At 43.6% G+C, this 27,028-nt stretch overlaps 1 protein-coding gene across 2 annotated transcripts; it reads right to left on the bottom strand.

The window, feature by feature from the left end:
- Positions 1–240: 240 nt before the first annotated feature.
- LOC117430688 (max-binding protein MNT-like) lies at positions 241–23,164 on the bottom strand. Of its 2 annotated transcripts, XM_034902576.2 has the most exons (6): positions 22,876–23,164; positions 15,393–15,918; positions 13,796–13,837; positions 13,044–13,155; positions 4,901–5,093; positions 241–4,660 (listed from the first exon to the last, which is right to left on the bottom strand). In XM_034902576.2, the coding sequence occupies exons 1-6, from the start codon at positions 22,946–22,948 to the stop codon at positions 3,942–3,944; spliced, it is 1,665 nt and encodes a 554-aa protein (XP_034758467.2). In that variant the 5' UTR covers positions 22,949–23,164; the 3' UTR covers positions 241–3,941. The 2 variants fall into 2 exon arrangements, with proteins under 2 accessions (XP_034758467.2, XP_034758468.2); XM_034902577.2 differs by lacking the exon at positions 13,796–13,837.
- Between the last annotated feature and the right edge of the window lie 3,864 nt (positions 23,165–27,028).

Raw genomic sequence — 27,028 nt, 5'->3', positions numbered from 1 at the left:
GATTCCAGCTAAATAAATATATTTGTATTCTAAAGTGAATCCAGGAATGTCAAATAATAATAATAATAATAATAATAATAATAAAAAATAAAAACACAGACATGTTGTAAATGTAATAAGATTTATTAAGAATCTTCAGATATATATATATATATATATATATATATATATATAGATATATATATATATATATATATATATATATATATATATATATATATATATATATTAAACATACTGGACAATTAGACCTAAATGCAGCCCAAAATTTACAGGCGATATATAACTTAAACTTTCTCCATAGGGAAAACACACAATTATTTATATATATATCTCTCTCTCTCTATATATATATATCTATATAATCAATGAGGGAAGGGGTCTGTAAAGTCACCCCCATGGTATACAGTACTGTACATGGTCCCAGAAAAAAAAACAAAGCATTCAACATTTAAACAGCAATCTCTACATGCAAACTGAAAAAGGCAGCAATTAAATCTAAAACATTTATAGAAAAAAGTTCTGACATCAAAAATTAAAAAAAAAAAAAAGCATATTAGAAAAACACATAAATAACCCCCTCCCCCCCCCCGATCACACACACAAGACACAGGAACTCAGCTCCTTGCACTTTGCAGTCAGTGCTACACACAGATGTCACACTGCTTTGCAAGGGTGGGGTTAGTGAGCAGCAAGCACAGTGCTATTGCTGGAGCCGCAGCTCGTTTAGGGAACCGTTCCTTTTCGTATGAACAGTAGCTACAAAGCCGCTTGCCTTTACTATCCTGTCTTTGCTGTACAGGAGGGGCTGAGCAGAGGTCGTCTCCAGTAAAAACGAGGCAGCATTTTGTGATTTCGCTCAGCAGCTGGTCTGATCAGTCCTTTCTTGTTTAAAAGGCGGGGCTACAAGCTACAAGCTAACTAACAGACATGCACTTGTCACGGAGCAGGGCTTCATCCACACCTATGCACTACGGGAGCTTCAAACAGTCCATAGAAGAGGCTTCATGGGGGTAAAAATAAAACAGGGGCTGCCGTCTACAATTACACACTCCAGGCAACAAGACATCACCACTTAAACGCTGATAAAACCACACAAATGTGAAAGAAACGATCCCTGTTCTACATTCACAGGGAATTCTCACAGGCGGAGCAGGAACTGAAGCTCCTGTATGTTGAGGCTCACGTTTGGTTCATGCAGAACGCACTTCCTTTGCTTGCGTAGCGTATCATCTGGATTTGACTGCCCCCCCCCCCCCCCCCCAACCAACAAGGGACACAGGAACAAATCTACTATAGGTGTGTAGAGCCTCCTTCACACTGGCAGTCAATGGTGGTGCAATCTTCAATTATGAAATAGGACTCGTATCAATTTAAAACACGTCGCCTAGCGGGATACAAGCTCTGTGCAGGAAGATCAGCTTTTTTACAATCTATTTATTTATTTTTTTCTCCCTGGCACAAGCACACTATTACATCCCACTTGCAACACTCACTAAACTCAAGTCTAGCCTTTCACAATAAAACATGAATTTATTCTGTATGTCCTTCCCCCATGTATACAACATATACAATATACACACACAAAGTATAAGCATACAGCAGAGGCTTCACATCATATAGTCTCTTTTGAAGATGTGCAAATTGAAAGAAACTGCTTCACAACCCTTTCTATCAGTGTTCTTAAACTGCCCCACTGTTCCAAACAGCACCACTAATGTTGCAGTGGAGGGTGGCTTCCCCACACAGGGAAAGGTGTCACATTGTGGGATGCATAAATGCAAATTATCACCTGTGTGCTCCCCTGGACTGCTACAATTGCATGGATTGGGAGTTCTGGGTGGCCTGAAATTAAATATATATATATATATACACACCGGTAGATATATAAAATGTGCAATGCCGTGATTCATGTGCTATTACTGTGAAATCACAATCTGAAGTTACCAAGACTAACAATACGTTATCAAAACTCAAAGGAGTCCATGGCGTTGAACTGCTGTCAATCCTTCTGTCTAAGTTGACTGCACTTGCAATTCCACTATGCTTTTGTCTAGTATATTTTACACAGAATATAGAGTATAAAATGAGCCTTTACAATAAATACAGGATAAGACTGACCAAACTCTGCTCTTCACAAAGCTCTGGCATGCCCAAGCGCTGGTTTAAAAAAATATATACTGTGTGTAATATATATAGAATCTGAGATTCCATGCTCTTCCATCTGTCCTCATTCTTACCCCACTGTAATGCACAGCACACCATTGTCTCTCGATAGTGCTTCAGTTTCACAACTGAGAGATGCAGCAATAACCGTTTCTGAGCAGCAGGGGGCAGCAGAGTGCAAGAACCAAGACGGGGGAGAAGTTCTACAGGAGCAGATTACTGGCTCAAAGCCAATTCACGACCACCAAAACGTCACAATGAAAAAGTCCAGGTTTTTTGTTTCAACCAAATCCGCACGACTGTCCTCTAGCACAGCCTCTCAAGACGATAGTAACAGAACAGACTTTTTACAATTCTTGCTCCGACACTGCAGTCCAGGGTGGTGTTGTGTGTACCTCGGGTTACAGTACAGATTTTGATCCCCCTTATGGACTGGGATTGCATGTGTCCATTTCTGTTTTTTTCTGAGTATGTCAAACAGCTGTTTCCTGGCTCTGTTAAAGAAGACAACTGGTTGAAACAAACACCTGGCAGCCCCCACAGATCAAGGCTGACTCCCACCGGCTTCACATCTGGATTTAATGCAGAACACCACATACACGGTTATAAAGACGACCATTGCAAAACGCTGCGGAGGAATATAGCAAAATAATTCATAGTGACCTGAACCTCAACGAGAGATCCTGTAGAAAGAGGTGATTTCTGAACTCACTTCTCAACAACAATGACCAATGCAAGAATTGTTACAGACAGCAGCTACGTGGTCCGTGGAGGCTCTCCTACCTCGTAGACCACTTGGCCAAACTGATTATATAAAGTTGTAATAAAAATCCATCAGATATGCGTTGGGAGCTGGATTTGTATTTCATGCTTATTGGACCAGGATAGTAATAAGACTCCTATTGCATAGCAGTTCACCTATGCCAGGTTTTAATACAAGCTTGATTAGTTCTCTGTACACTGTGAGAAGCTCTGGTGTGTCTTATTAAACCCATAGTAACACCAGGAACGGATCAAACCGTTCTGCAATGGGAGTCTTATTTCCATCTCCGATTGTTGACACAGTGACTTGACATCAGAGTAGAGATTTGCAAAGAATTAAGATCGGGTGTCTAAAAATATTCTTTAACCTTCATTGTGACTGGATTTATTTTTTTCTGCTTTATTGTGTTTCTCTTCAGAGGGAAAGTCAATTCTCTGCACATCTCTAGCCCAAAGGCACTTGTTTGAAAGCGTTTGCAATTATATTGGGGGAGAAAGTTTAGTTACTGACCCCGCTGGCTCGCTGTACATTGATGTTAAAAGCACCACACCCTTACGTCAATTTGCCTACAACACGGAACAAAACAGTTTTTTTTTTATTATTATTATTATTATAATTATTATTTTTAAGAAACCGTTTTTTTTTTTTTTGTTTTGTTTTTTTTTTTGTTTTTTTTTATTCATAGCGGAACAGTGCATTTCACAGACACCCCCCCCCCTCCCCTCCCCCAAAGAATCCCATCTCATTAAAGGGGTTCAAAGACATTACAGGCCTCAAGCATGATCTTACCCCATTTGTCACAATCCTCCATGAGCAACAAAAATGATAATGTTTCTTGTCTAAAATCAGGAATGTACTGAGTTTACAGTTCTTTTGTTTCATTAGTTTTTTGTTTTTTTATTTAAATTCTAATATATATATTTATTTTAGGATTGTTTGTATTTATTTTTAAAGTTGTCCAGAGTTACAATGAACCCAAATACCTTTTCTTTATTTCTTTTTTTTTTGTCTCTCAGGCCAGCTTGAGTGTGCTCACAGGAAAGGAAGGCATGGTTACCATAGTTACTGGGTTCAGGACTGTCTGGCCTACCAGCTGTGGGTGGTGGGTTACCACCTGGGCCCCCACTGCTGCCTGCTTGCCCACCATGCTGGCTGCTTGCTGGCTTGGGGCCTTGCCATTCACCTGGGCGTGGGAGAGCGTGTGGGCAATGTGGCTCATGACTGTGGGCTGGGGGACTGCCATGGGCTGGGGGTAAATGGTGGGCAGGTGGTGGCTGAGATGGGTGACGTGGTTCAGGGTGGCAGGGTGGACCGTGATGTGGCCGATGGGCTGGGCCGCGGTGGTGAGCTGCATAGAGTTCGACGTGGAAGGGGCAATGTGGGCGATGTGTTTCGAGCCAGCCTGGATCACGTGGTTCACCGCTTGGATGACGGAGGCGTGGGAGGCTGTGGCGGCCGCGTGGGCGATGACAGTGGGTTGGACTATGTGGGTGTGGGTGGGCATCATGGCCTTCTGGGCCACCAAAGCCTGGGCCTGGAGTGGAGCTGCCACCATGGCGGAGGGCTGCTGGGGCCTGTGCTGCTGGATGGAGATGTGCGGAGGCAGGATGGAGGACGGCGGGAGAGCCTTCAGGAGCTCAGGCTGCAGGCGTGGAGGCGCTTTGGGCAGGGAGCTGTGCGGCAGGGCCGGCCTCTCATCATCGATGTCCTGGTCGAAGTTGTCTTCACCCTCTGGAGGATTAAAAAACATGAACATTAACATTTGTAACATTAACACTTTTCCTTTTAGAAAAAAATGTGCAATGGGAGTTATTTTCAATCCCTGGACTAGCAGTTTGAGGCTCCACTATAAGCTCAGTCCCGAGTTTAACCAGACAAGCTACAGAGGTCACAAGTTCAGCTACGGAGCATGCAGGGAGTCTCTTCCCCCTCAAGCCCTTGTCCGGCGCTGGTAGCCCCCCCGCGTCGTACCGGAGGCGGTCGAGGTGGACACCTGGTCGTCCTCAGGCTGCACGGTCTGGCGCAGCACGCGCTCGATCTCCAGCACGTCCATCCACTGGGTCAGCTCGTTCTTCAGCTCGGCCAGTCGCTGCTGCGTGGAGATCTTCTCACGGGCCAGCCGCTCCATCTCATGCTCGTACTCCTTCTCCTTCCTCTTCAGGGTCTGGAGAGAGAGAGAGAGAGCGAGAGAGAGCGAGAGAGTTAGAGATGAGATGAGAGAGAGAGAGGGAGGGGGGGAGAGACAATGGTATTGTGTTCAATTACAATGATGCTGCAGTAATTCCAATTATACTAAAAAGTAACAAACAGCTCCACACATGAACAGGTTTACTCTGTTTATTCAAAACAGCCAAGTAATAATCACAGCTTGTTCAGAATACCGCCGCTAGAATTCGGACTAAAAGCAGGAAAAGTGAACATGTTACCCGTTTTGGCCTCTCTACACTGGCTCCCTGTGCGGTATAGAATTGATTTTAAGATTTTGCTGTTAATGGATTAGCACCTAGTTATTTGCAGGAGTTACTGACCCCGCACTCTGAGATCACAGGATGCGGGGCTGCTGGTTATTCCTAGGGTTAACAAAAGCAACACAGGAGGTAGGGCTTTTTCTTGTAGCGCTCCTAAATTAAGGAATGCTCTGCCTCCGGTTGTCAGGGAAGCTGGGACCGTTACAGTTTAGTCAAGACTAAAAACGCACTTTTATAAAATGGCTTTCTTATCTTAGTGGGTTTTAATGTCACTTTAAAATTGCTGCTTTTGTATTATTGTGTATACTGTTATTTAACTGACTGTGGCAGTTGTATGTGTGACATGCTATACAAATGTATTGTGGTTTGTTCTTTTTTCTGCTATGTACTGCACAGTGCTTTGCAATAGTTTTGTATAAAAAGCGCTATATAAATGCAATAAATAAATACACAAACAAACATACTATAGAACTTTCATTTCTTTTTGTATAAATCAGGTGACCAAAAGTGGTTGAAATTACAAGAATAATTAACAAATAAATGCATACAGTCAGGGGATTGTAAGAAAGCAACACAATGCCATCTGAAGCAACTAACTCATGAAACACTCTCACTCTTCTGGACTGTTTTATCCTCCCTGTGATGTCGAGGCTCAATAATTACTGTGACACTTAGTTTGAATCAAATGTCTTTAATAATAAAGTAGAAGGACCTGATTGGGAAGCAAGCCAACTAAACACAAAGGTTTCATACAGCCAGTAAGCTTACAGCGTGGATCCGGTTTCCTGCTGCCTCACATGGGCCCCTGCTCTCTGTGCTGCCCCGCCTGTTTGTGCACTCACTCACCCCCCACGTGTCAGAGGCTGGCTCCTCCCTCTGCCAAGAAATCTCTTGCTGGCTCAGGCGCCAATTCTATGCTGTAAACAACTCCCTGCAATAATGTAGTACTACAGGCTGTCCTAGCCCTGCTCTATCAGCTATGCGTGTGTCTGCTATTCACAGTGCACGCACACACACACACACACACACGCACGCACACATAAGGCAGTTGTTAATGGAACTGTATAACCGGTGGTTTTTTTGGTATTGATTTTAAGAGACACATCAGCGAAAAACTTCCCTGAAGCTAATAATAAAATAATAAAGAATTAACTTATAGTTTATGCATTAGCTATGAAATGTCTTTGCTGTTTGAATTGCGGTCGAGGAAGGGGAGGGCAATTCTGGATTAGTGCAGAACACCAAACCCCTGCCAATGCAAAAGTGCCGGAGCAAAAGTGTGTCACCTGACCTGGGAACAGAGCAGCCCGGAACTCCCAAGAACAGGAGCTCCAAGACGTTTCAAGAGGTCAGCACAGGGGATAAGGATCATACCGTCTGCCAAGAGGTATGCCACAGGACAGAGAGGAAAGGGAGAACCAGATGAAAAGATGGAGAGACAGGAATAAACAGGCTCTACTGTAAGCTCAATCCTGCGAGTTTCACCAGACACTCTACACAGGTCGCTTACAGAAAAGCATGCAACCTGCTTGAGAATGGAGAGGGGATGTGAGAGATTTTAGCTCGTTAAGAAATTCTAGTACACTAAAGGGCTGATTCGCCCAAAGGGCATTCGCCTTTACTGATATCGTTCAGAAGTTTAGTGGCAACGGGGCGTTTTCAAAGGCTTCAAGCCAACTTGTTTGCTGATGACTCATCATGGCTTCCAGCCGTGCAGCGTGGGCTGCCAGATGCTTACCAATGTGTCAGGAGCAGGAATGAAGAGAAGGTCCTTCAGAGCAGCTCTTCTCTCAGCTTAGAGACAACCCGATTGTGCACAAGCACTGAAATTTAGACCCACTCCCACTAAGAACCGTACTGCTTACAGTGCAACACAAACACTGACTCTGAAGAGGGCCCCACTGCATCGCACTTTCCAGGTTTTACTCTGAGCTTTATATTACTGTGGCAATAAGACATACTGGGCCATATTTTCAATGGGTTCACTCCAGCTTTTTGAAAGAGGTAACTTTTTTTTTATTATTATTTAAATTTACAAAACTAGAATGAGTTAAATATATCAAGTCCTCCTGAGCACTCTGAATTAAGAGTGTAACGATGCCCTGATGTCACGATACGATTTAAATCACGACATGTGGGTTACGATACGATATGCATATCCAGAGACAGCCGTGGAAGAACTCGGCACTGTCGCTCTCCCTGCTCTGTGCAGAAACACAGCCCTTCAATCTCATTTCTATTCATCAGTAAGCCGAAGAGGCGATGCTCCAGCCGTTACTCTATGAGAACGATGCGTCTGTATTATTCTCCCCAGATACACACCAAGCTGGCAGTGGCAAAAAAGTAACAAGGCTTTTGTTTCAGCAAACGAGATGCTAGTGTCCCCCAGCTGTTGCCACAGCAACAACAGAAAACCTACACGGTTTCCATGCCGACGGAATTGATTAGGCCAGGTTGCGCTGGTGTGACGTGGAGGATAGCGGGGTGGGCAGAGTGTTTTGTTTATTGTGCAGTCTTCCTCCGCAGTCAACCGATACAAGCCCCCTCAAAGCTATTTTTGGTTAGTTTATTTGGCTATTTGATTAAAAAGCTTGAGAGAGGACAACTGAAAAAAACACTAAAAACAACATCAGCGTTCACCCCTAGAACAGACAAGCTAAAAAGAGAACTCTTTGCTTCAATGCAGTAGCCTTCAGTACCAATGATATAGCCTCTGTGTTCTAGCAGCACCTCGCTGTCTGTGGATCGCGTATACAGAATCTCAACAAAGCTATGCCTGGATACGGGGAGGGTAGTTTTTTTACAATCCCCAGCATGCTTTTTTTTGTTTAAAAATTCGCCTTTCCCTTTCCTAAAAGTCCCTTGCTTGGATTAGGAAGACAATCCGGGCTAATCAGGCAAGATGAAAGGAGCAGCTCTGTGAAGATGAACAGAGAGCAGCACGTGACACACAGCACATGGCAGTCCCTGAAATGAAGGCGCTGAGCACCACAGTGACTCAACACATGTGCAGCTTTACAGAGTGGAGAATTATTAAGGTCAACAGACCAGTCACTCACAGTGCGTTTGTACAAGCAGGCGTTTCAGTACTGCAGATTTGGATCCTTTTCTCTGAATCATAGTTTAGATTGCATTATGAGAAAAGGGTCAAGATTTAACACATTTCAAAATTGATTTTAATAAAAATGCACACACACTAACAACCAAAACTACTTCCAATAATAATTATTATTATTATTATTATTATTATTATTATTATTATTATTATTACTAAACCCCTACCCTCACCTTCCCCCAGATTAACCCCAGTGATCAATCTCAATGCACTTTTAAAACTCACTTGTGTGTAGGAGAGCTCCCCTCTACATCAGCACACAGAGACGTCCAAAGCCTTGTTAAAGGAGATCTAACAAAAATAACTTTCAAAAGGCTTTTTTTTCTTTTCTTTTACGCACCCACAATGACACTTCACTGTGTGAAAGAAAAGGAGTATTTGGCTTCCATCATCTGCTGGTGCATTTCAATGCATTTGCAGGGCCTGTTATAGTAAGTGTAGCAGCAGGAATAACGAGGTAGCAGCCTTTAAGCAAAGCGCTTTCAAAGGAATTGTCATGCATTGTAAAACTCAGCGCTACCCTGGCTTACTTGCCTCTTCTGCTTATTGTTCACACTGCGGGTGTTGTATAGAACAAAGCATGAGCAAGGTGGTACTTCTGTATAAAAAAATAAATAAAAAAAAGTATATTTTTATGCTTGCATGTTTAGAGAGAGCACCAATGCCCTCAAAAATGGGTATTAATGAAAATATACTTCTATCTGGGCTATCTGAATTACTCACTGAGCTTTCAAGAGATTAGTCACTTGGTTATTATTATTAGAGCACATTGAAGAAATGTAACCTTCCGTTTTTAATTACAAAACCCAGCACTGTCCCCGAGGGGAGGAGCTGCACTGTTTAGCCTCTTTCACAAGAGCCAAGAAAGCCTCTCGCTCTTTTCCAGTAAGCTGCAAGAGGCGGGGGTGGTCAACACGCAATATCCTTTTCACTGCTACTTTCAAAATGACCCCTGATTTAAAATCCATTCCAGCTATTGTGAGGGTGACCCACTACATAAGAGCAAGTGGATGTGTGTGTTAACACCCTAACCTTACCATGCAGAAAGAGAGCATTGAAACAGACCTTTCACAGAGCTGTGCAGATTCACTTTTAGCAGCTGGAACACCTCCAACAGAACTGCAACACCATGGTTGAATGCAGCCAAGATTGAAATTTCAGAGAATTGCTACTACTTGGAACTGTAGTTGGTTATAAAAAAACAGCAGATAAAATAAAACTAAGAATAGAAATGGTTTTCACGGCTTCAAAAAGCAGGCTACTACGAAAACACATTTCCATTACGTGATGGAAAGAATATTTAAAAGGGGTTAAACGAGAATGTAGTGCCTATATCTGTCCACTACGGTACACTGGCAGCATAGAGCAATTTAAACTTGAAATCCCCAAAGCTGTAACATTTTGCACATATATTTTTGTTTTGTAAATCCTCGATCTGTTTACAGAGAAAGGGAGGAAACAGCTCCTCCATTGCCGCAGCGACCAACTGCAGGTCGAAAGCCAGCTGGAGCCGGGTGTCACGTGTCTGTCGAGGCAGGGTCTCGCACACGGGGTGACGTCACGCGGTTCGGGTTAGCCATGTGCTCGGCGCGGTCACGTGGAAAAAGACCCGAGTTGAGAAAGCAACGCTAATATTTTAATGTGTGAAACTAATGAAAAATAATATAAAAAAAGGACAAGAGATTTAAAAAAAAAAATGTTTTTTTTTTTTTTTTTGCGATACAAGTCTAGTTCTAGAGAATGTAATATAAAAATAGAAGCCGGAGATTCACACAGCAGGAACCGTACTGTGCACACAAACCAACTTAAAAAATAAAATAAAATCTGATACGGGGACAAAAACGGAAGAAAAATACAGGCTGAAGCTCGAATAACAGCACACAATATAAAATCGAAATACAGTAACTGTACCCAAAATGGGCAACAACAAAAGCAAAAACCTTTCTTTAATTCTGTAGTTTATCAGAGCAGTCTACTCGTGAGTCTGCGTGGAAGCCAAGGACGGCGGTTTCAAATGTTATCTACGGCTTGAAGTTAATACAAGACTAGACACAATGGGCACAGGAATTTCAGCATCTCAGCAACCCAAAACACATAGAAAGGCAGAATTTACAGCTTTAATATTTGGCATCTGCAGTATGTATTTTAATTACTCGGTCGGTGAATGAAATGCATGAAGTCAGCACGCATGCATCGGGGACTAACATCCATCACTATTATTTCACGGATGTTTGCTTGTGTACAGTGTATGTTTCTATTGCGAATCAACGCCTGGCGTATTATTTATTAATACGTTTATTAATATGTTTATTTATTAATACGATTATTTCCCCTTTTTTATTGTTAATTTTGATACAGGCTAACACATCCCGCTGAGATTTAGCACGCACACACACACACACACACACACACTCATCGATTTCCTGTCTGTCTGTATGCCCGAGTTTGATTTGTAACCAGTATGCCGGTGGGAGCCGTGCTGCGGTTTGGAGTTCCTAATGCTTTCTTCAGTTTACTCAGACCACGAGCAGTCCAGACAGAATAATATTAAACATACTACATGCTGATGAATACAATATTCAATTTTAATGCGAGTATTTGTGTGCATGATTTCCTTTGCAACCCCCAAGAAGATTTCAGCAAACACCCAGGATTCCCTTTCCTGTAATTACTATTCCAAATCTAACAGTTCCAGTAGGAGTATGGATGCGTACAAATTCACAGTTTTAAAAGAAAATCGGTTCCACAGCAAAACCAACAACACTTCATGGATAAACTGAAGGTCTGGTTTACCTTTTTGACTAATCATTTAAAATAAACACAGACGGCTGAAGGCAGACGCTGCCTAAGGTCTGTGGCTAAATAAAGTTAGTAATCCTCAATAATGTACTGTTATAAATAGCTGAATACGTGAACGACTATTCCAGTAACACTAGTGTGTCTCCCAGACGCACCCGGACACATCCCAGCTCCCAGCTTTCCAGACCTCTCATCTCTACAACTCAAACCGTCCAAGACAATTAGCAGCTCTTCCAATTTACTCTAGCAGCCTTTCACCTTGATTTCCGGTCATGATTTAAATTCACCTTAAGCCCTAATCAGCCGGCTCAGGCACAGGCAGAGGCAGGCACTGCTGCTCAGCACCCAGGACAGTCTGGCAGGCGAGCGAGGCACGCTAACACAGCACCGTTAAATCAGAAAGGAGGGAGGGGCTGAGAGCAAGCGATGGCAGCTTAGCTCACAAACCCCACCATGCCCTACTTTCTAGGTCCAGCAGGATAATCAACCACTTCATCTTATGAAAGCGGATTCCCTCCCCCCCTCCCCCTTTTACTAATGCCACCAGACAATCTGTTTGATGTTGCTTTTTCTATGCACTTACAGAATGTATAATCAGGGCTGGCAGTATTTGAAGACATCTATTTCCCCTTCCTGTTTTGTATGCCATGACTAATTCGTTTTATCTCGTCTAAATCAAACAAACTCAGGTTTAGTTTTTTTTCTTCTTCTTCTGTATTCATCTCTGTTCTCGTTTTGCTTTTCTTATAGCTCAGTCTTCAATTCCATGGCTTTTAGCTGTCTGTACAGCGTGTGCTTTTCATTAACAGTGTCCCAGAAATGGACAACAAGCAGCAGGCAGGGAAGCCAACTGGTAGATTTTAAAATCCCCCCCTCGTCCTCGCCACGTTAATATTAACTAAATGCCTTTCCACACATAGAAGGCTGGCCTGCTTTTGAGTATTTTGATTCAGGACTATCTCATTACGTTGGAACACTGCCCATGCATTCTTTTCCAATACACACAAACACACCAATATAAATATATTTCAACAGTTTCAACTACCACTGTCTTGTAGCCAATCGCTTACTGTTCTGTAGGTCAAACTGCAATCACAGGGACGGAAATAAGACTCTCAGTGCAGCGCAGCTTGATCCATTCCTGGTTTTACTTACTAGGAGTTTTATAAGACATACCCAAGCTTGTCAAGTGATCAAGCTCATAGTAAAACCTGGAATGGGTGCAACTGCTATGCAATAGGAGTCTGATTCCCATCCCTGAATCAGAACCCGGAGAGGTACCAGGAAGCAGACCTGGACTCAATTAGAATTAGAATTACTGCAGAATTCCCATTCCAATGCGATTGTGTTGAATTACAATTAGTTACAATTATGCTGCAGCAATTACAAATATATTTACAATTATACTTAAAAGCTAAATAAAGCTACACACATTAACATGTTCACTCTATGTATTCTAAATAACCAAGCAATCACAGGTACAAATACAGAAACACACTGTACAAACAAACACATGAGGTCAACTAAGAGGTTGAAAACACAAGAATAATGATAGAATCACAAATTAATGCTGGACTGAAGTGATCCACGATATGGTCGAATTGCAATTCTAATTACACAGCTGAGCCCGGGTTCAGCTAAGATTACAATGGCATTGGAATTGCAATTTACTGCGAATGCAGCAGGTTTGTAGCCATGGCTTCTCAGCGCAGTGGAAGAGGCGAGCACCTACCTGGATATATCTCAAGGCACTCCGCAGCACACTGAGGTTAGACGTCTTCTTGTCATCCACGTTTGGGATGTTCCTCTTCAGAGTCTCGAAACATTCCTTCAAGTGCGCTCGCCTGGGTGGGGGGAAAAGAAGGGAGGGGGGGACACAGCAGAACCTGCCATTAACTCAACAAACCAAGCCTGGACCACCACACCTTTCAATATAACGATGTTCTGTTGTGGAGCCGTAAACCAAATGAGCAATCGCCAAAACCAAAGCTCCCCAAAACATGTCACACGGGTAACTGCTGTGTTCAGGGCTGCTTTAAGGTACCTTGCCTTTTCAGCCAGCGCTTATTTGAAAACCGCACCGCCACACAAACAGGCCCAGACACTTTATCGTAACAAGGTTTGTAAAAAAGAATATTTAACAAAATAAAGGCCTGGAGAACTACAAACTACTTTCCCCACTGCTCAATGCTGCCATGCATAGATGCAATCACGTTCAGCTTGTCACTCCTACAGCGTACCATCAACCGTAAGGCAACTACCTTTTTATAATTATGAGACAGTCATGGGCCAGACGTTGAAGACCTCTCGGACGCACATGCATCGAGAATGCTTTGCTGTTCGCTAAGATCTCATTGAACCTGCGTGCAGAGGGACTGCGTTCTCATGGGCAGTGGAAATGCAGCTCGAGAGACCAGGTGAAGAGATTTTCAGGAAGAGACTGTAAGTATTACAGAGTTCTAGCAGGGAGAGAGATGCACCCACCTGTTTTTTTCAAGCTTGTTGTGTACTTCTCTTGTCCCTGCCCTGAAAACACAGATCAAAAAGAGATATTTATTTTATAGGACTTTTTTTGAAATGCCTTTACTACCTACATCCTGACGACAGTGTCGCCAGACGGACCTCAGAAAGTCACTAGATGTAGCTAGGTAGACTTCGCAAACTCGTATTACACCTAATAAACTAAAACAGGATCTCTAATGCGTATGATCTGGACCTGGCTCTACCTCCTAACCCCACTGTCCTTCTTTGGGGTGTAGATGGCTCTTGAGCACTGGTACATGGCTCAGGCTGTGGGCTGCTGGTAGATGGCTTTGTTGCTTTTAAAAGAGTAGCCTGCGGTTGTGCGAATCAATTTTATAACAGTGTCATGCAGGTTGTAAGTGTAGCACTCAGCTCAGTTCTCACACTCAGTATAGCATTCATGCCTGGTTTCCACTGCCTCTCCCCAGGTATAGCTGCTCTGGCCGGTCTGGGCAAGGTGTAGCTGGAGGGTGTTTCCACGGACGCTCAGCTATACCTCAGCTACACTTCAGACTGTATCCAACGAGGCCTGACTGTGTGCAGAAGTAAAAAGTGCTGAAGAGACAAACTGTTTTAACCACGACGGCTCATCGATCGCCCGGCCAATCGGTGTTGAGATCAAATTAAAAATGAATACAAGAAGATTAAAGAGAACAGCAACAGAAGTGGAAACACACAAATATTATGAAACGTGACCTTAAACTGCCCGCGCTATGACCTTTACATGGCGCTGCTTCCTCGGTCAGCTGACACAATGAAACTGGAACGCAGACAGCCACTCCACCACGCCCAGATCGTCCGGCTCAGCCATGCCTTGGGAAAGGCAGTGGAGACGACGCAGCAGTGTGCCGATACCCACATGGTTACGTAGCCTCAACTTGACAATACTCATCAGACTAAAAGTCGTTTGATTTGTCGCTAGTCACTTTGACAACATTTAGTCGCAAGGGAACCCCGAAAAGTCGCTAACACTGCCTGATGTTTGTGAAGAACAGAAACACAAGGAGAGGCTCCTCAGCTCCCCCTAGCCTAGTTCAAGAGCAGGGGATTAGTGAGCTGGTCCCGTGTGCAGCCGGGGATTGAGGTCCATACCCCTAACCATTTAACATAACGAAGCTGCATTCTGAATCACTTTCAAGGGATTCCAAACAAGACAACATCAAGTGACATCACAGCAAGCCAATTAAAACGTCCCGACAGACACACAGCACACAAAGCAATTCATTTAAAAACTCTCCAGAGCACAGCAAGACAACGAGTCACAAGACTCAAGCCAGCACACCCTTGACAACGCGTAGACCGTGCCGGGTGTGCACACCCAACATTGTTAAATGATTTTCAATGTATTTATTTATTTAAAAAAAACATGTGGACTGTTTATATAAAAAAAAAAAACTATGCAACACAAACAATTTTTGAAGAGAATATTGTCAAACAAGACACTGGATTTGATGAAAAGGGAATGGGAATTGATTTTAAACTGGAATTGAGAGACAGGACTAGACCCCGACCCTGGCTGGGTGTTTCCGGGGGGAGGTATTCCACTCCTGAAACTCACCCTCCAGGCCGTCTCTTCTGCTCCAGGTGTCTGGCCTCCTCAAGGCTGCTCAGTTTGCCCCCGGCGTTGGACTGCAGCTGATGCGAAGCCTGCGTCTGGGTTGGGACTGGCTGATGGATTAGGTGGTGCGGAGAGGCTGTGATGATGGGACTCTGGTAGGTCTGTACCAGCTGATGCTGCTGCTGCTGCTGCTTGGGGCTGCAGGAGTGGGGAGGCGTGACTGGCTCGACCTTCACCGTGGGGCCCAGCGGGAGGCGCTGTGGAGACTCTATCCCTGGGGAGGAGAGAGTGACGACGGAGGACAGGGCCAGGGCAGTGGGGCTGGTTACCACAGGAATGAGTGCCACCTGGACAGGAGGGGGCGGGGGAGGGGGCGGGACTGGGGTGGGCCGATGCTCTGGACACGCCTCCTCGCCGCGGGTCACATGATTCACCCGCGTCTGCGCAGGAAGTGCGACCACCACGGGCTTCCGGTCCTCTTGCTCCTCCCAATCCAGCCGCAACTTCTCGCGCTTCTCACCCTCATCTGCGGAGGAAAGGGAAACAAAGATCTATTATAATAACAAACAGGGCAAACCATGGTAAACGCCTAGTATAACAACGTAAAAGACGTGTTACAACTGCAAAAAAACAGATTATTTCTCTGACCCTAAAAATCTCCAATTTGAGCCCCGTAGTTAATGACTAATATCCGTTTAACCCGGAGGGCAGTGGCCCTTGAGACCAAAGCTGCTCAACCATAACTACAAGTGAATACAGCAGATCAAACCAGTTCAAAACAGCTGACAGGAGCGAGATTATTAATTATAATTAAAGGCTCTAATGTAGAAATAAAAAAATAAAAAAAAACCACATGGACACTGATGTAAACATATTACTGTCAGGGAAATTGGGTAACAAAGGGTTAGCTGTCCTCACGTTGAGAGCACAGTCTGGGGTACTGTTAGCCGTTAAAATAAAAACCGCTGAGTCAAGGCAAGGGATACGCGCATTAGAAGCTCTATGAAATACACAGATTACTGTTGATTTACCATTCGAAATGAAACAAGTGAAGAAACTGCTGCTTGGGTTGGTGTGGCTTGCTACTTCTCTTAAGACTGTGGAGAACAGCAATCCACACAAATCCATGCAGCTGTTTCTTCACTTGGAATGGTAAATTAGCCTGGTCAACATCAATGACCCTCATCTGAGGACAGCTTGATCCAAATAATGGGTTTGTGAAGCTCTAATATATAGACAAAGTAACTCATAGAGCACATAACGGAAGGTAAATGGGCAAACAGCCAGGTAACAGGTATTGATGGGACTCAAGGTGGAGGAAAGGGGGCTGCTGCCTTCACCATGGAATTCCAACATCCTGAGGCTCCAATCACCAGTCAGGGCTGAAGGCTTCCTGCCGCAAGAAAAGGGCAGGCCACTGGGTTGCCATGGAAACAAGGATGTTGATGTAAGAGCCCTGACAACAGCTGTGATGCATCCTGGATGGCTTGTCGTGTTGGGCAATTTCAACTGGACACTTTTAATATCAGTATGTTTATACTGGAGAGAGTAAGAGAAACAGGATGATAGAAAGGAGATTTAGATTACCACTGATACTGCACCGACTTACAGACAGAGAAGAGCATAGACTCTCCAAATACAATGCCAACATGCAGCCAGACAAGACAGGCCGGCAGAAAGCATTTCTATTATAAAAAGAGTCCACTGTTAAACTCAGGGCAACTACACTAGGATTTAATGTGACTGGAAGTTGTCGTGTATTTTGAATAGCAGGCAGTGTTTTAGCACTAGAGAAAAGACAAACACTACAGCCCCATTCCCACAAACACACAAACACATGCGGTCTGTTTAAAGAACCACAGACGAATTTCTGACTCAAAACCAGAGGAAGCAGGGCTGTAATCAGAGGAATGTACAAACTGACCGTCAGTGAGCCATGCTGATATTTAGTGCTTCCTGGTCTCACAGTACAAACAGGTTGTTAATATGTTGCTCTGTTCACCAGCTTGATACAAAAGTCTATTATTGCAAACTACCAGTGACCTACTGCATGGGAGTCTGTGCTCCTATTTTGTTCATTAATAAATGAACCTGTCCAAATATTGCACAGTGGAACACATCGTAGCCCGAAGGGTAATCTACAGTCAGGGTAGTATGGTCTGAAAATAAAATGCAATCTCACAACCGTAACTATGAACAGGGGTTCAAGGCTTCATGGAGTATCGATGAATCGTGATACTGTCTTTACATGATATATCGCATCACAATAGAAGCATGGAATTAAATATGAAGTAATGCATGGATTTAACAGGTTTATCTGGCTCCTTGGTGCATATTTATCAAACTCATTTGCATGGGTTGGAAATCGCTGTGCACATTTTATTTTAAAAGTAGTCTGTGGGTTAATCACATACACAGTAGGGTTGTGCTGTTGGTACATTTTTATGAACGTTTAAATGCTTTGCAATGTCAGTGTTTAAACCATATCTACACACGCACGCACACACACACACACACACACACACACACACGCACACACACTCTTTATATTACATTCTGAAGCCCTGGTCAGTATTTTCTAAGCAAATAAACCCCAAATAAGCAAATACTGTTTTAACATCGCAAAGACTTAACTACAAAGTAAAACAATATATAAAAACACACATACACATGAAAGTATATATTGAATTGTTTATATTTATGGTTGTGATTAAAGCTGCTAGTGAAGATATAACTATATACATATTGAACACATTTTCGGATAGTATGATGTTTTTAGAATAGTGGCTTTCTTAAATGTTCATTTAACAACAACAAAAAAAGGAACCTATTAGTTTTTTTTGTTGTAGTGTGTGTTTTTTTTTTTTTTTTTTTAATAAATAACTTTGCCCAAAATGTATATGGTTTTAAAGCGAAAGCGAGTTGTGCTTACAATTGAAAAAAAAGAAATACTTTCACTTCTGGAAAAGGTCATTTTAACAGGGATAAAACAGCATAATATTTTGGAATTGTAAAGAGCATTGTGACTGATATTAAAAAGCCTGCCTCAGAGATTTAAAAGTTTGTGGTCTTTGATAGTAGCGGTGGGATTTTTGAGATCTACTGTTGCTCGAGACGAGTACTTGAGCATTACAAACCACCAGTGCAGCAGTGTGGAGTAGTGGTTAGGGCTCTGGACTCTTGACCGGAGGGTTGTGGGTTCAATCCCAGGAGGGGAACACTGCTGCTGTATCCTTGAGCAAGGTACTTTACTTAGATTGCTCCAGTAAAAACCCAACTGTATGAATGGGTAATTGTGTAAAAAATAATGTAATTGTATGTAAAAATAATGTGTTAACTTGTAACAATTGTAAGTCGCCCTGGATAAGGGCGTCTGCTAAGAAATAAATAATAATAATAATAATAATAATTACAGTTTCCAAGTACTCAAATCAAACCCCACTCTCCTCTACATACTGTACTAGTGTACATAAACCTCCCAAACATTGACACAAGTCCTATTTTAAATGCCAAATTATCACACAATCAAATAATATATTAAGTAATTTATATAATGTGTGTCTTCTTGTGCAGTTAATTGTACATGGTCAACTTTACATTAAATTGTAAAAAGACATTCCTGGCCTACTTGTTTGAACCCGTGTCTCAGAGGTCCTTTACTTTAGTGCAGTAGTTCCAACATACAAATAAACTGTACTAAACACAAACGGCCGTTCAAGCCAAAAACTTACAGAACAATTTCAAGTGAAAAAAGCCTTGTTTGGCATAATTATTTACACACCACGGTTTTCTCGTCCGGTTCCTGAAAATACTCCCAAACGTGGCTTCCTTTGATAAGAGATGCCATTTTAAATGTAGAACAAACTCAGAAAAAACACTTGTCATTAACGTTATTACACCGCTGTGGAACTGATCCCATGCCACGCCTCCTACAGGCATGAACACACACAGAGCACCAATGAAGCGCCAGATCCACCGAGAATAAAACCCGCCCCAGTGTCAATCTTTCTGTTGCACCAATTAGAAAACGCTACTTGGAGGCAATTGCCAAACCCCTTCCTTTTTATAATATCCTTACTGTGGAACTACAGCAGTCTCATACGCAACAGACTACTGATGATAAATTACTAAAATTAATGCATAAAAAATTATGCGTTTGTCACGTGACCGGTTAACCGTCTAGCATATTATTAAACGTTTAACCACTTCTTTAGAGTTTATACGTTTAAACGTTTCAAATTCCCATCCCTAATGCACAGCTGTAAATACAAAACTAGTGCCAAGATTAGCATCACGAAAAAGCAGATCAAAACGAGCGCGGGGACAGACACACAGCTGGACGGACAGACAGACAGGCTCTTTCATAGCTCCCCAGTCTGTGGTCCTCTCAATTGCTTGACTGCTGAACCTGTTCAAATACAACACGCGGGTCGTTCAATAGGAATTCTGTGACGATCAGGACTGGGAAGCAGCACTGGGAGACATGACGAGGCTGGAATCTCACAGTGTGGGCCGTGCCTCTCCACACATCAAGCAGCAGCACGGAACCCACAATGGAAAATCCCCCCTTTCTCTGAGCAGCAGTATGAACTAACCGGCCAAGTTTGTCTCCGGCTATATTTAGTCAGTGACAGGGAACATGCAATCGCACAGCTACGCTACTACGGCTCCCAGAAAGGTAACTTCTGCTTTGCAAGCTGGCAGAATACCATTAGGGAAGTGAAGGCAAAATACAAAGAAAAATCACATGCACTTCGTCTCACTGTCGATTCCTGTAAATGACACAGTGCCAACATTCGCATAAGCCATACAAACAAAATCTTCATGCAAAACTATACCCGTTGTGAAACTGTAATGATTAGACCATGGACTGTCGGGGCCAAAGGTCTAAAATTATTTTTTTTGTTTTTCTTTATAAATTTAGTCGTTGCCAATTAGTTTTTATTATTTTCTCCCCAATTTGAAATGCCCATTATTATGCTCAGCTCACCGCTACCACGCCTGCGCTGACTCGGGAGGTGCGAAGATGAACACACGCTGTCCTCCGAAGCGTGTGCCATCAGCCGCCCGCTTCTTTACACACTGCGAACTCACCGTGCAGCCGCCTCAGAGCTACAGCGTCGGAGGACAACGCAGCTCTGGACAGCTTACAGGCAAGCCCGCAGGCGCCCGGCCAGACTACAGGGGTCGTTGGTGCGCGGTGAGCCGAGGACACCCTGGCCGACCTAACCCTCCCCCCCCCCCGGGCGACGCTCGGCCAATTGAGCGCCGCCCCCTGTGAGCTCCCGTCCACGGTCGGCTGTGGAATAGCCTGGACTCGAACTCGCGACGTCCAGGCTATAGAGCGCATCCTGCACTCTAGCGAGTGCTTTTACTGGATGCGCCACTCGGGAGCCCCAAAGGTCTGAAATTATACAGGAGCCAAGGGTTAATCAGAATTCAAAACAAGGCTCGAGGGCTCTGCTAAAACTGGTTCAACAACCGCTTGCCTGAGTCTTTTTAAATGCGGCTTTCCAGTGCGAGTACATCAGTCAACTTCTGCAAGAGCCAACAGACAAACCGGACCTTTCCAGATACAATGACTTCAACTGGCCAGCCACAGCCTTCAGCTTGTGGTATTCAGTTGCTCAGTCCCAAACACAATTAAACTGCTTTACAGCACCTGGGGTTCCAAACGCACTGCTTATCCATTGCCTAACCTGTCAAGTCCAGTCACAAGCCTTTTAATTTTCCCATTGTGGGTAATTGTCAATAAAAGTATAGTCTTTTAACCCCAGCTCCGTGCTACTTTATTATAATAAATAAAAAATGGTACAATAAATATCAAGGTAAAAAAAAATTAGCAGTAATATAGACTTTAAAAGGGAAATAACAATTACGTCACCCTTGTGGCATTTAAAAAATATTATCTTGTTCTCGTATAGGCTTGTCTGTTGGCTTAACTGACGACACCTCGTGATTTTTTTTTTTTTTTCCTCTGGTGAATGAAGAAGGGGGTGGTTCTGTTCGCATAGTTTAAATACACGCGATTGTACAACGCCTGTGCAGAGGGAGGGAGGAATCGAGCGAGCCAGAGAGAACCATGCCCTGTTTCCCTTCCCCGCTGTGACATGCGCCAGAGCTGAAGAAAAAAACACACAAAAAAAAACCTTCAGTGTCTGGAAGGATTGCCAGCCGCGCACGTGGTCGAGCGGGGCGGGGTCCCGACACGCGGTCCCTGAGGGGAGGCGTGTCCTTATCCGACACGTCACCAACCTAGCGTGACAAAATCTTCGGAACCTTGCAGCACTGAAATGTGCGCGGCGGGGAGGGTGAGGCGCAAGATAACGCACTCTTGGCGTGCAACCAGGCGGAAGATATTACTCTTTGAAACGCTTTTTACTTTCAGCAATGGTCACCCTTTCCTCACTGTAGTCGTGCTGTTTTAATTAGATATGCAAAGCGCTGTAGAATTCGACTGGGGATAGTAAAAATATAAAAGGGAAGTAGGCGGGCCCCGAATGTCATATGACACCAAACTATGTCAGGTCATTTTATGTGGGAGTGGAAGAAAAAGGCTCGGCATTGCTCTCGTAGTTTGCCACCGCCCTTTTAAAACGAAATAAAAGCTGTTTTTTTTCTTAATTTATAATTTAATAAATTTATCCAACAAGGTATAAAATGGCAATATTTTTAGACGGAGCAACTTTAGTTGGGGTCAAAATATTAATCGCAGAAAAGGGAAATGCGTACTGCAGTGTCGAGAGCTTTGCTACGTTTCGTGAAATACTAGGACCACAGCTTAATAAAGGAGCAACGCTCAGATCCATTCTTCACATATAAACCCCCAAAACCTGTTCATTTTATTTACTGGTTTTCACAAAATCTCCACACCCATACAAGGAGAGCAAATAATTATGATTATATATATATATATATATATATATATATATATATATATATATATATATACTTAAATACTGCAGTCTCCTTTCCGATACGGATGCGTCTTATTGCATACTAAAGTGGTGCAAGACCTCGAACAATGGGACTGCACAGAGAATACATGCATGAGAAAATTAACTACACTGAGCATCGCAGTTTATTCTACTACAATAAAACACAACCAAGCAAATTACGACACGCTCTCAATGCATGTCAATTTAAAAAAAATACGCCAAATCGAACCATCCTTCATCTCTGCAGATCTCGTGCATATTACATTACATCGGTGCAACGGAATCCCACACGTCAGCCAAAAAAAAAAAAAAAAAGGAGGTGGTGTTCTGTAAACCCCAAAATATGAAACCATTCAAAGAATTATGAAACAATATATCATGCTTTTATTTTTTAATTATTTTTTGTTTAATAAAAACAGATCGCTAAAGACGTTATAATATAAACCAGGTTCTATTGGACAGCGAAACCAGACCCCGACAAAGACAGAGGCGTGCCGCTGTTTCTTTAAAGGTTTAAGTCCATTTACCCTGCTGCCCCCTCTTACCACGTGTTTTCTGTTGTTGCTGTGCTTCCCATTCCAGAAACCTGGCTGCTTCTAAAAGCGTCTCGATGCTCATCTCTCGCCTGCTTTCGGGGTCGGCTTGCTTTCAAGTGGAGTCTTGCAGATCTGCGCTTTTTTCTTTACTCTCGGGCTCCTCGGATTTCACTCAACGGCAAACGCAATCCGGATCCCCCCTCGTAAGAACCGCTCCAGCCAAGGCGAGGGGTTGCAACAAGATGGCGATGCGAGTAACAGAAAACACAACAAGATGAAAAGCACCCCCATCCAGCCCGCCCACCGCGCAGCGTCCCTCCCCCCGATACGACAAACCCGGGACAAAAGCAGCGCCGGAGTTCTCTGGAATACTGGACGGGGGGGTTGGAAGGCAATTACACTGGTTCATCAAAATAACGCCAGGAAGACACGTGACTACATATGTGTAATTAAAATGTGTGCATCAAAAACAAACTAGCCCAAACTGCATTAAATGCCATTCCAAGTATTTTTTTTTTTCAAATCTCAAGGCTGAATTGCAGGTCTTTGCTACGTGATGCGAAACCGAAGCCGTGTTTTGCAGACATCCCTCCCCTGCAGTACATTTGCATTTGATTAAAATATGTCGCTCCCTGCAGCCAATCAGCGTGCAGAACAACAAGGCATGGTGCCTGTCCACATGGGCACCCTGCTTCTCCTGCAAACGGCTCATTTGCATTTAAAGCGCAGCTCGGGGCTCGCAATTGTAAAGTAGATTCATGAACGTGAATCACCCGCGTTAAACGGCCTGCAGCATATCTAAAATGTGGATGATTCCTGCACAGAACACAAGGGTGGAGGTTGTAGTGGTGGTGGCGGGTAGAACCCGTATTAAACCCGGATCCGACTACTAGCCCAAATGCAGCAATTTCCACTGAGAACCGGCAAACTCTGCTGGGGTCGACTAGCTGCATTGCAACGATAGCAATGCAATGATGGGTTAGCCTGCACAGCAAGATCATGCGGTCTAATTTCGCATTGTCATACAAGTGTTTCCTCTCGCTGTACTCACAGACACGAACTCCCATTACAAATGGCAGTGTGTTGCTTTGCATTGTACACACCTTTGCTATACATTACAGTGTTGCAATGTTGCTGACAACAGGCAGCTGCGACATTGTTTTTTTTGTGTCGGGGGAAGCCTGTGGTTTTTAATATCTGATGCTATACTGCTGGCGTTTCGTTTGTTGTAAATTTTTAAAAAGGCGGAAGAATACTACAGGCGTATAGTTGCAGAATGCGGGGTGCGGTGAGCAGCCGCTTGAAGATGGGATCGCCTTTACGGTTTACAATAAATCACAAACAACGTCGAGGCGGGCGGAGCCACAGTCACGGCCGCTCATGTTCACTTTCCACGCCGATTCTCTTTTTGTTTCATACCGGAGATAGTTGCAGCAGAACTGTCACCTCTCCCGTTTTCACCGGGACTTTCCCGTATTTTGAACCCTTCTACGGGACAGATTTCCTCCTTTATTTTGCTTTAAACTCTACTGTTAACCCCCCTTATGTCAGCAAACCTTTAATGTCTGCAAAAGTCATGACCAGTGTGTGGTTACTGCAACATTCTTACATAGGGGTTTAGGACCCAGGGGAGCCTATGGCAGGCATGCATTCAGTGCGCGAGGCAAGTTCACATACTTAGCCACACACCTGCACTTTTTCACTTGCATGCATGCATGCACACAAAAACACACACACAAAGGTTTTCGGCTTTGAGATTGCGCAATGAAAGAATACTAAAGGTCAGTTTTAAGACCCGGTATCGAGCTAAGTAATACTACAGATTTGCAGCGTAATCGTGACTAATTCTTCCTGTGTTTCTGCAGGAGAGAACTGAAACCACTCTTGGTATAATTGCACCACTCTCTCGCTCCAGCTGAAACACTTTTCAACAGCTCACCCGCTCCCTCCACTTATCCAAGCCCTGGATTTCAATGTATCGCTGTGGATGCTCGGCGTAACACACACTTCGAAACAGGTAATAAGTGCACTGCAGACAGCTGTCAACATATTATCTTTCAATAGAGTTGTTTCAATCTAGCCCTTTATTTCATTCTTGAAATCGGATTCCATAGATCTGATTGATCTATTGACTATCTTTGAGGAAATTGACCAGAAGGACAGTCCCCTTTTGTGAACTCTGTCTCTATCAGAAACCAGACCCTGATGGCTGTCAGGCCTGCTCCTGCCACCACATGCAGCAGCAGGAGGTTATAGCTGTCATGTGTAACTCAGGGAAAGCCAGAAAGGACATCTCTTACATTTGAGTGGAAACCCTTTTCAAGCTGAGATTGTACCAGGACCATACCCCTTTAAAATGTAAAAGATAAACCCAGACAGCTATTGGCTCCTTGAATGCTGGTGGAATATCCTGGTGGAGACTCCTGCTTGGGCTGCTGTGATGCACTGGCAGGCTTTATTAATAGGCGAGTCACATGACGGTTTCCATAGTAACACATGGAGTCGGTGTTCCACAGGGCACGTGGGAATAAACTGCCTGCGAGAAAGATAGAGCTCACACATCTGCCTAGCAACAAGCTGCGATAGGACAAGTGGACTAGCCTGTTTAGTGTAAACTGAATAACATGTCTCCAGCCTCTGCACAAGTAATAATGCATTTAAATAAAAAATAATAAAAAAAACAGTTCATAGAACAACGGCGTAACTCAATACAGTACGTACCACGAGGCCAGCTGGAGCAGCAGCCTATCAAATCTGGCTGAGAATGTCTTCAGACTAAAAGGCTGAGTGTTGTTTAAATATTTATTCACCCTGTGACCAGGAGAGGGTCTGGCAGGGCTGTATTAACCCAGCAGAGTGCCGGGGGCTCACATTCAGAGCTCATTCAAATAGATTCCTCTATCCTTCTCTTTGTTGAAAGGCGCATCGCCTTATACAGTTTCCAAGAAATTGTTGCTATCTTCCCTGCCTTTCCCCCTCCCGTCTGGTTCACTAATTTAATAAACTGCATTTCACTGTGCAGTCTCCCTGTAGCGCTGTCTGTCAACATCCGAGTGCGCAGTTCATGAAAATGGAAGAGAGCAGTAATGTGACTGATAGAACAGTGCATGCCCACGGGCACTCAGACAAAATCGGAAAGTTCAAACAGGGAGCGCACACCCACTCACATGCACAGCCTCTCAGCAGTTTAGGTTTGGATTCAAGAAGCTAAAACTTGTTTTACGTGAACTGCTGAGATCCATGTAGATTAGAACGGATCTCACTAATATCTATGACCTGTATCTGCTGCATGCTGTACCACAGTGCCACCTAATGGTGACTTTTTTTTGTGTTGTTCATACTCATCATTACTCGCTCATCTCCACTTTATGACCATGAGAAAGGGCACTCAGGAGTTATTGCATGCCAAAATAAGTGTTAGGAAGAGAAAGCAGCTGACAAATGAGACAGCAGAAGACGCTATAACGATAATGTTATGCATGTGTGGGTATACACAAAGGGTTAGATACAGCAAGCTTGTGCTGCAATTCATTTTTCCTTTAGGAACATGCATCTAATACAGTATGCCTGTAGTAGTTTGGTTTTCTGCAGGAGAAAAAGCTGTGTAAATCTTAAGTGTGATATCAGAACACTGCGTTTCTGTCATGTTAACCTCCCATCTTTCTATAATACAACTCCTGACTAAGTGGTGCAGCTGGATCCAGTTTAGATTCCAGTGCAAGACGTATCTGTCCTCCTCCCACCCAATGCTAATGAAGGACTCTGGCACAGAGTGGCGCTTCTCTGTTCTAAGAAGCATGGGATTGTAATCAGCGGTCAGGGTGTTCTATTGACACCACACAGAAAGGAGCGCTGTGAGAACTATTTATTTTGGCTCTGAGCCTCGGAAAGCTCCAGTAAAATACTCACTCACACACCCACACTCGACACGGCACATGTAGCGAATAAAATCTCCCCAGCACTGCCTCGGAAAAGAAGAACCAATATTAAAACAAACAACAGTCAGGTTTAATAATCACAAACTGATCGGACAAGAATATCCAATGAAGTCCAGAAGGAACAGAAGGAACGCAGCAAGATAAAAATTTACATCACATATCGTTTAACATGCAAAGCTGGGACTTTTAAAATCCCCCAAATATGCAAGAGAAAATAAAAGCAA

The sequence above is a fragment of the Acipenser ruthenus genome, chromosome 26 (assembly GCF_902713425.1).
Source record: "Acipenser ruthenus chromosome 26, fAciRut3.2 maternal haplotype, whole genome shotgun sequence".
NCBI lineage: Eukaryota > Metazoa > Chordata > Actinopteri > Acipenseriformes > Acipenseridae > Acipenser > Acipenser ruthenus.
Note: the sequence above shows the minus strand (reverse complement) of the source record. Positions and strands in the feature narration are given on the sequence as shown.

Coding starts and splice junctions, on each gene's coding strand:
- LOC117430688 (XM_034902576.2), bottom strand. CDS start 22,948: ATGAGCATCGAGACGCTTTTAGAAGCAGCCAGGTTTCTGGAATGGGAA. Junction 13,156..13,795: donor AACAAGCTTGAAAAAAACAG/GTGGGTGCATCT, acceptor CCCCCCACCCAG/GCGAGCGCACTTGAAGGAAT. Junction 5,094..13,043: donor GTGCCTTGAGATATATCCAG/GTAGGTGCTCGC, acceptor CTCTCTCTCCAG/ACCCTGAAGAGGAAGGAGAA.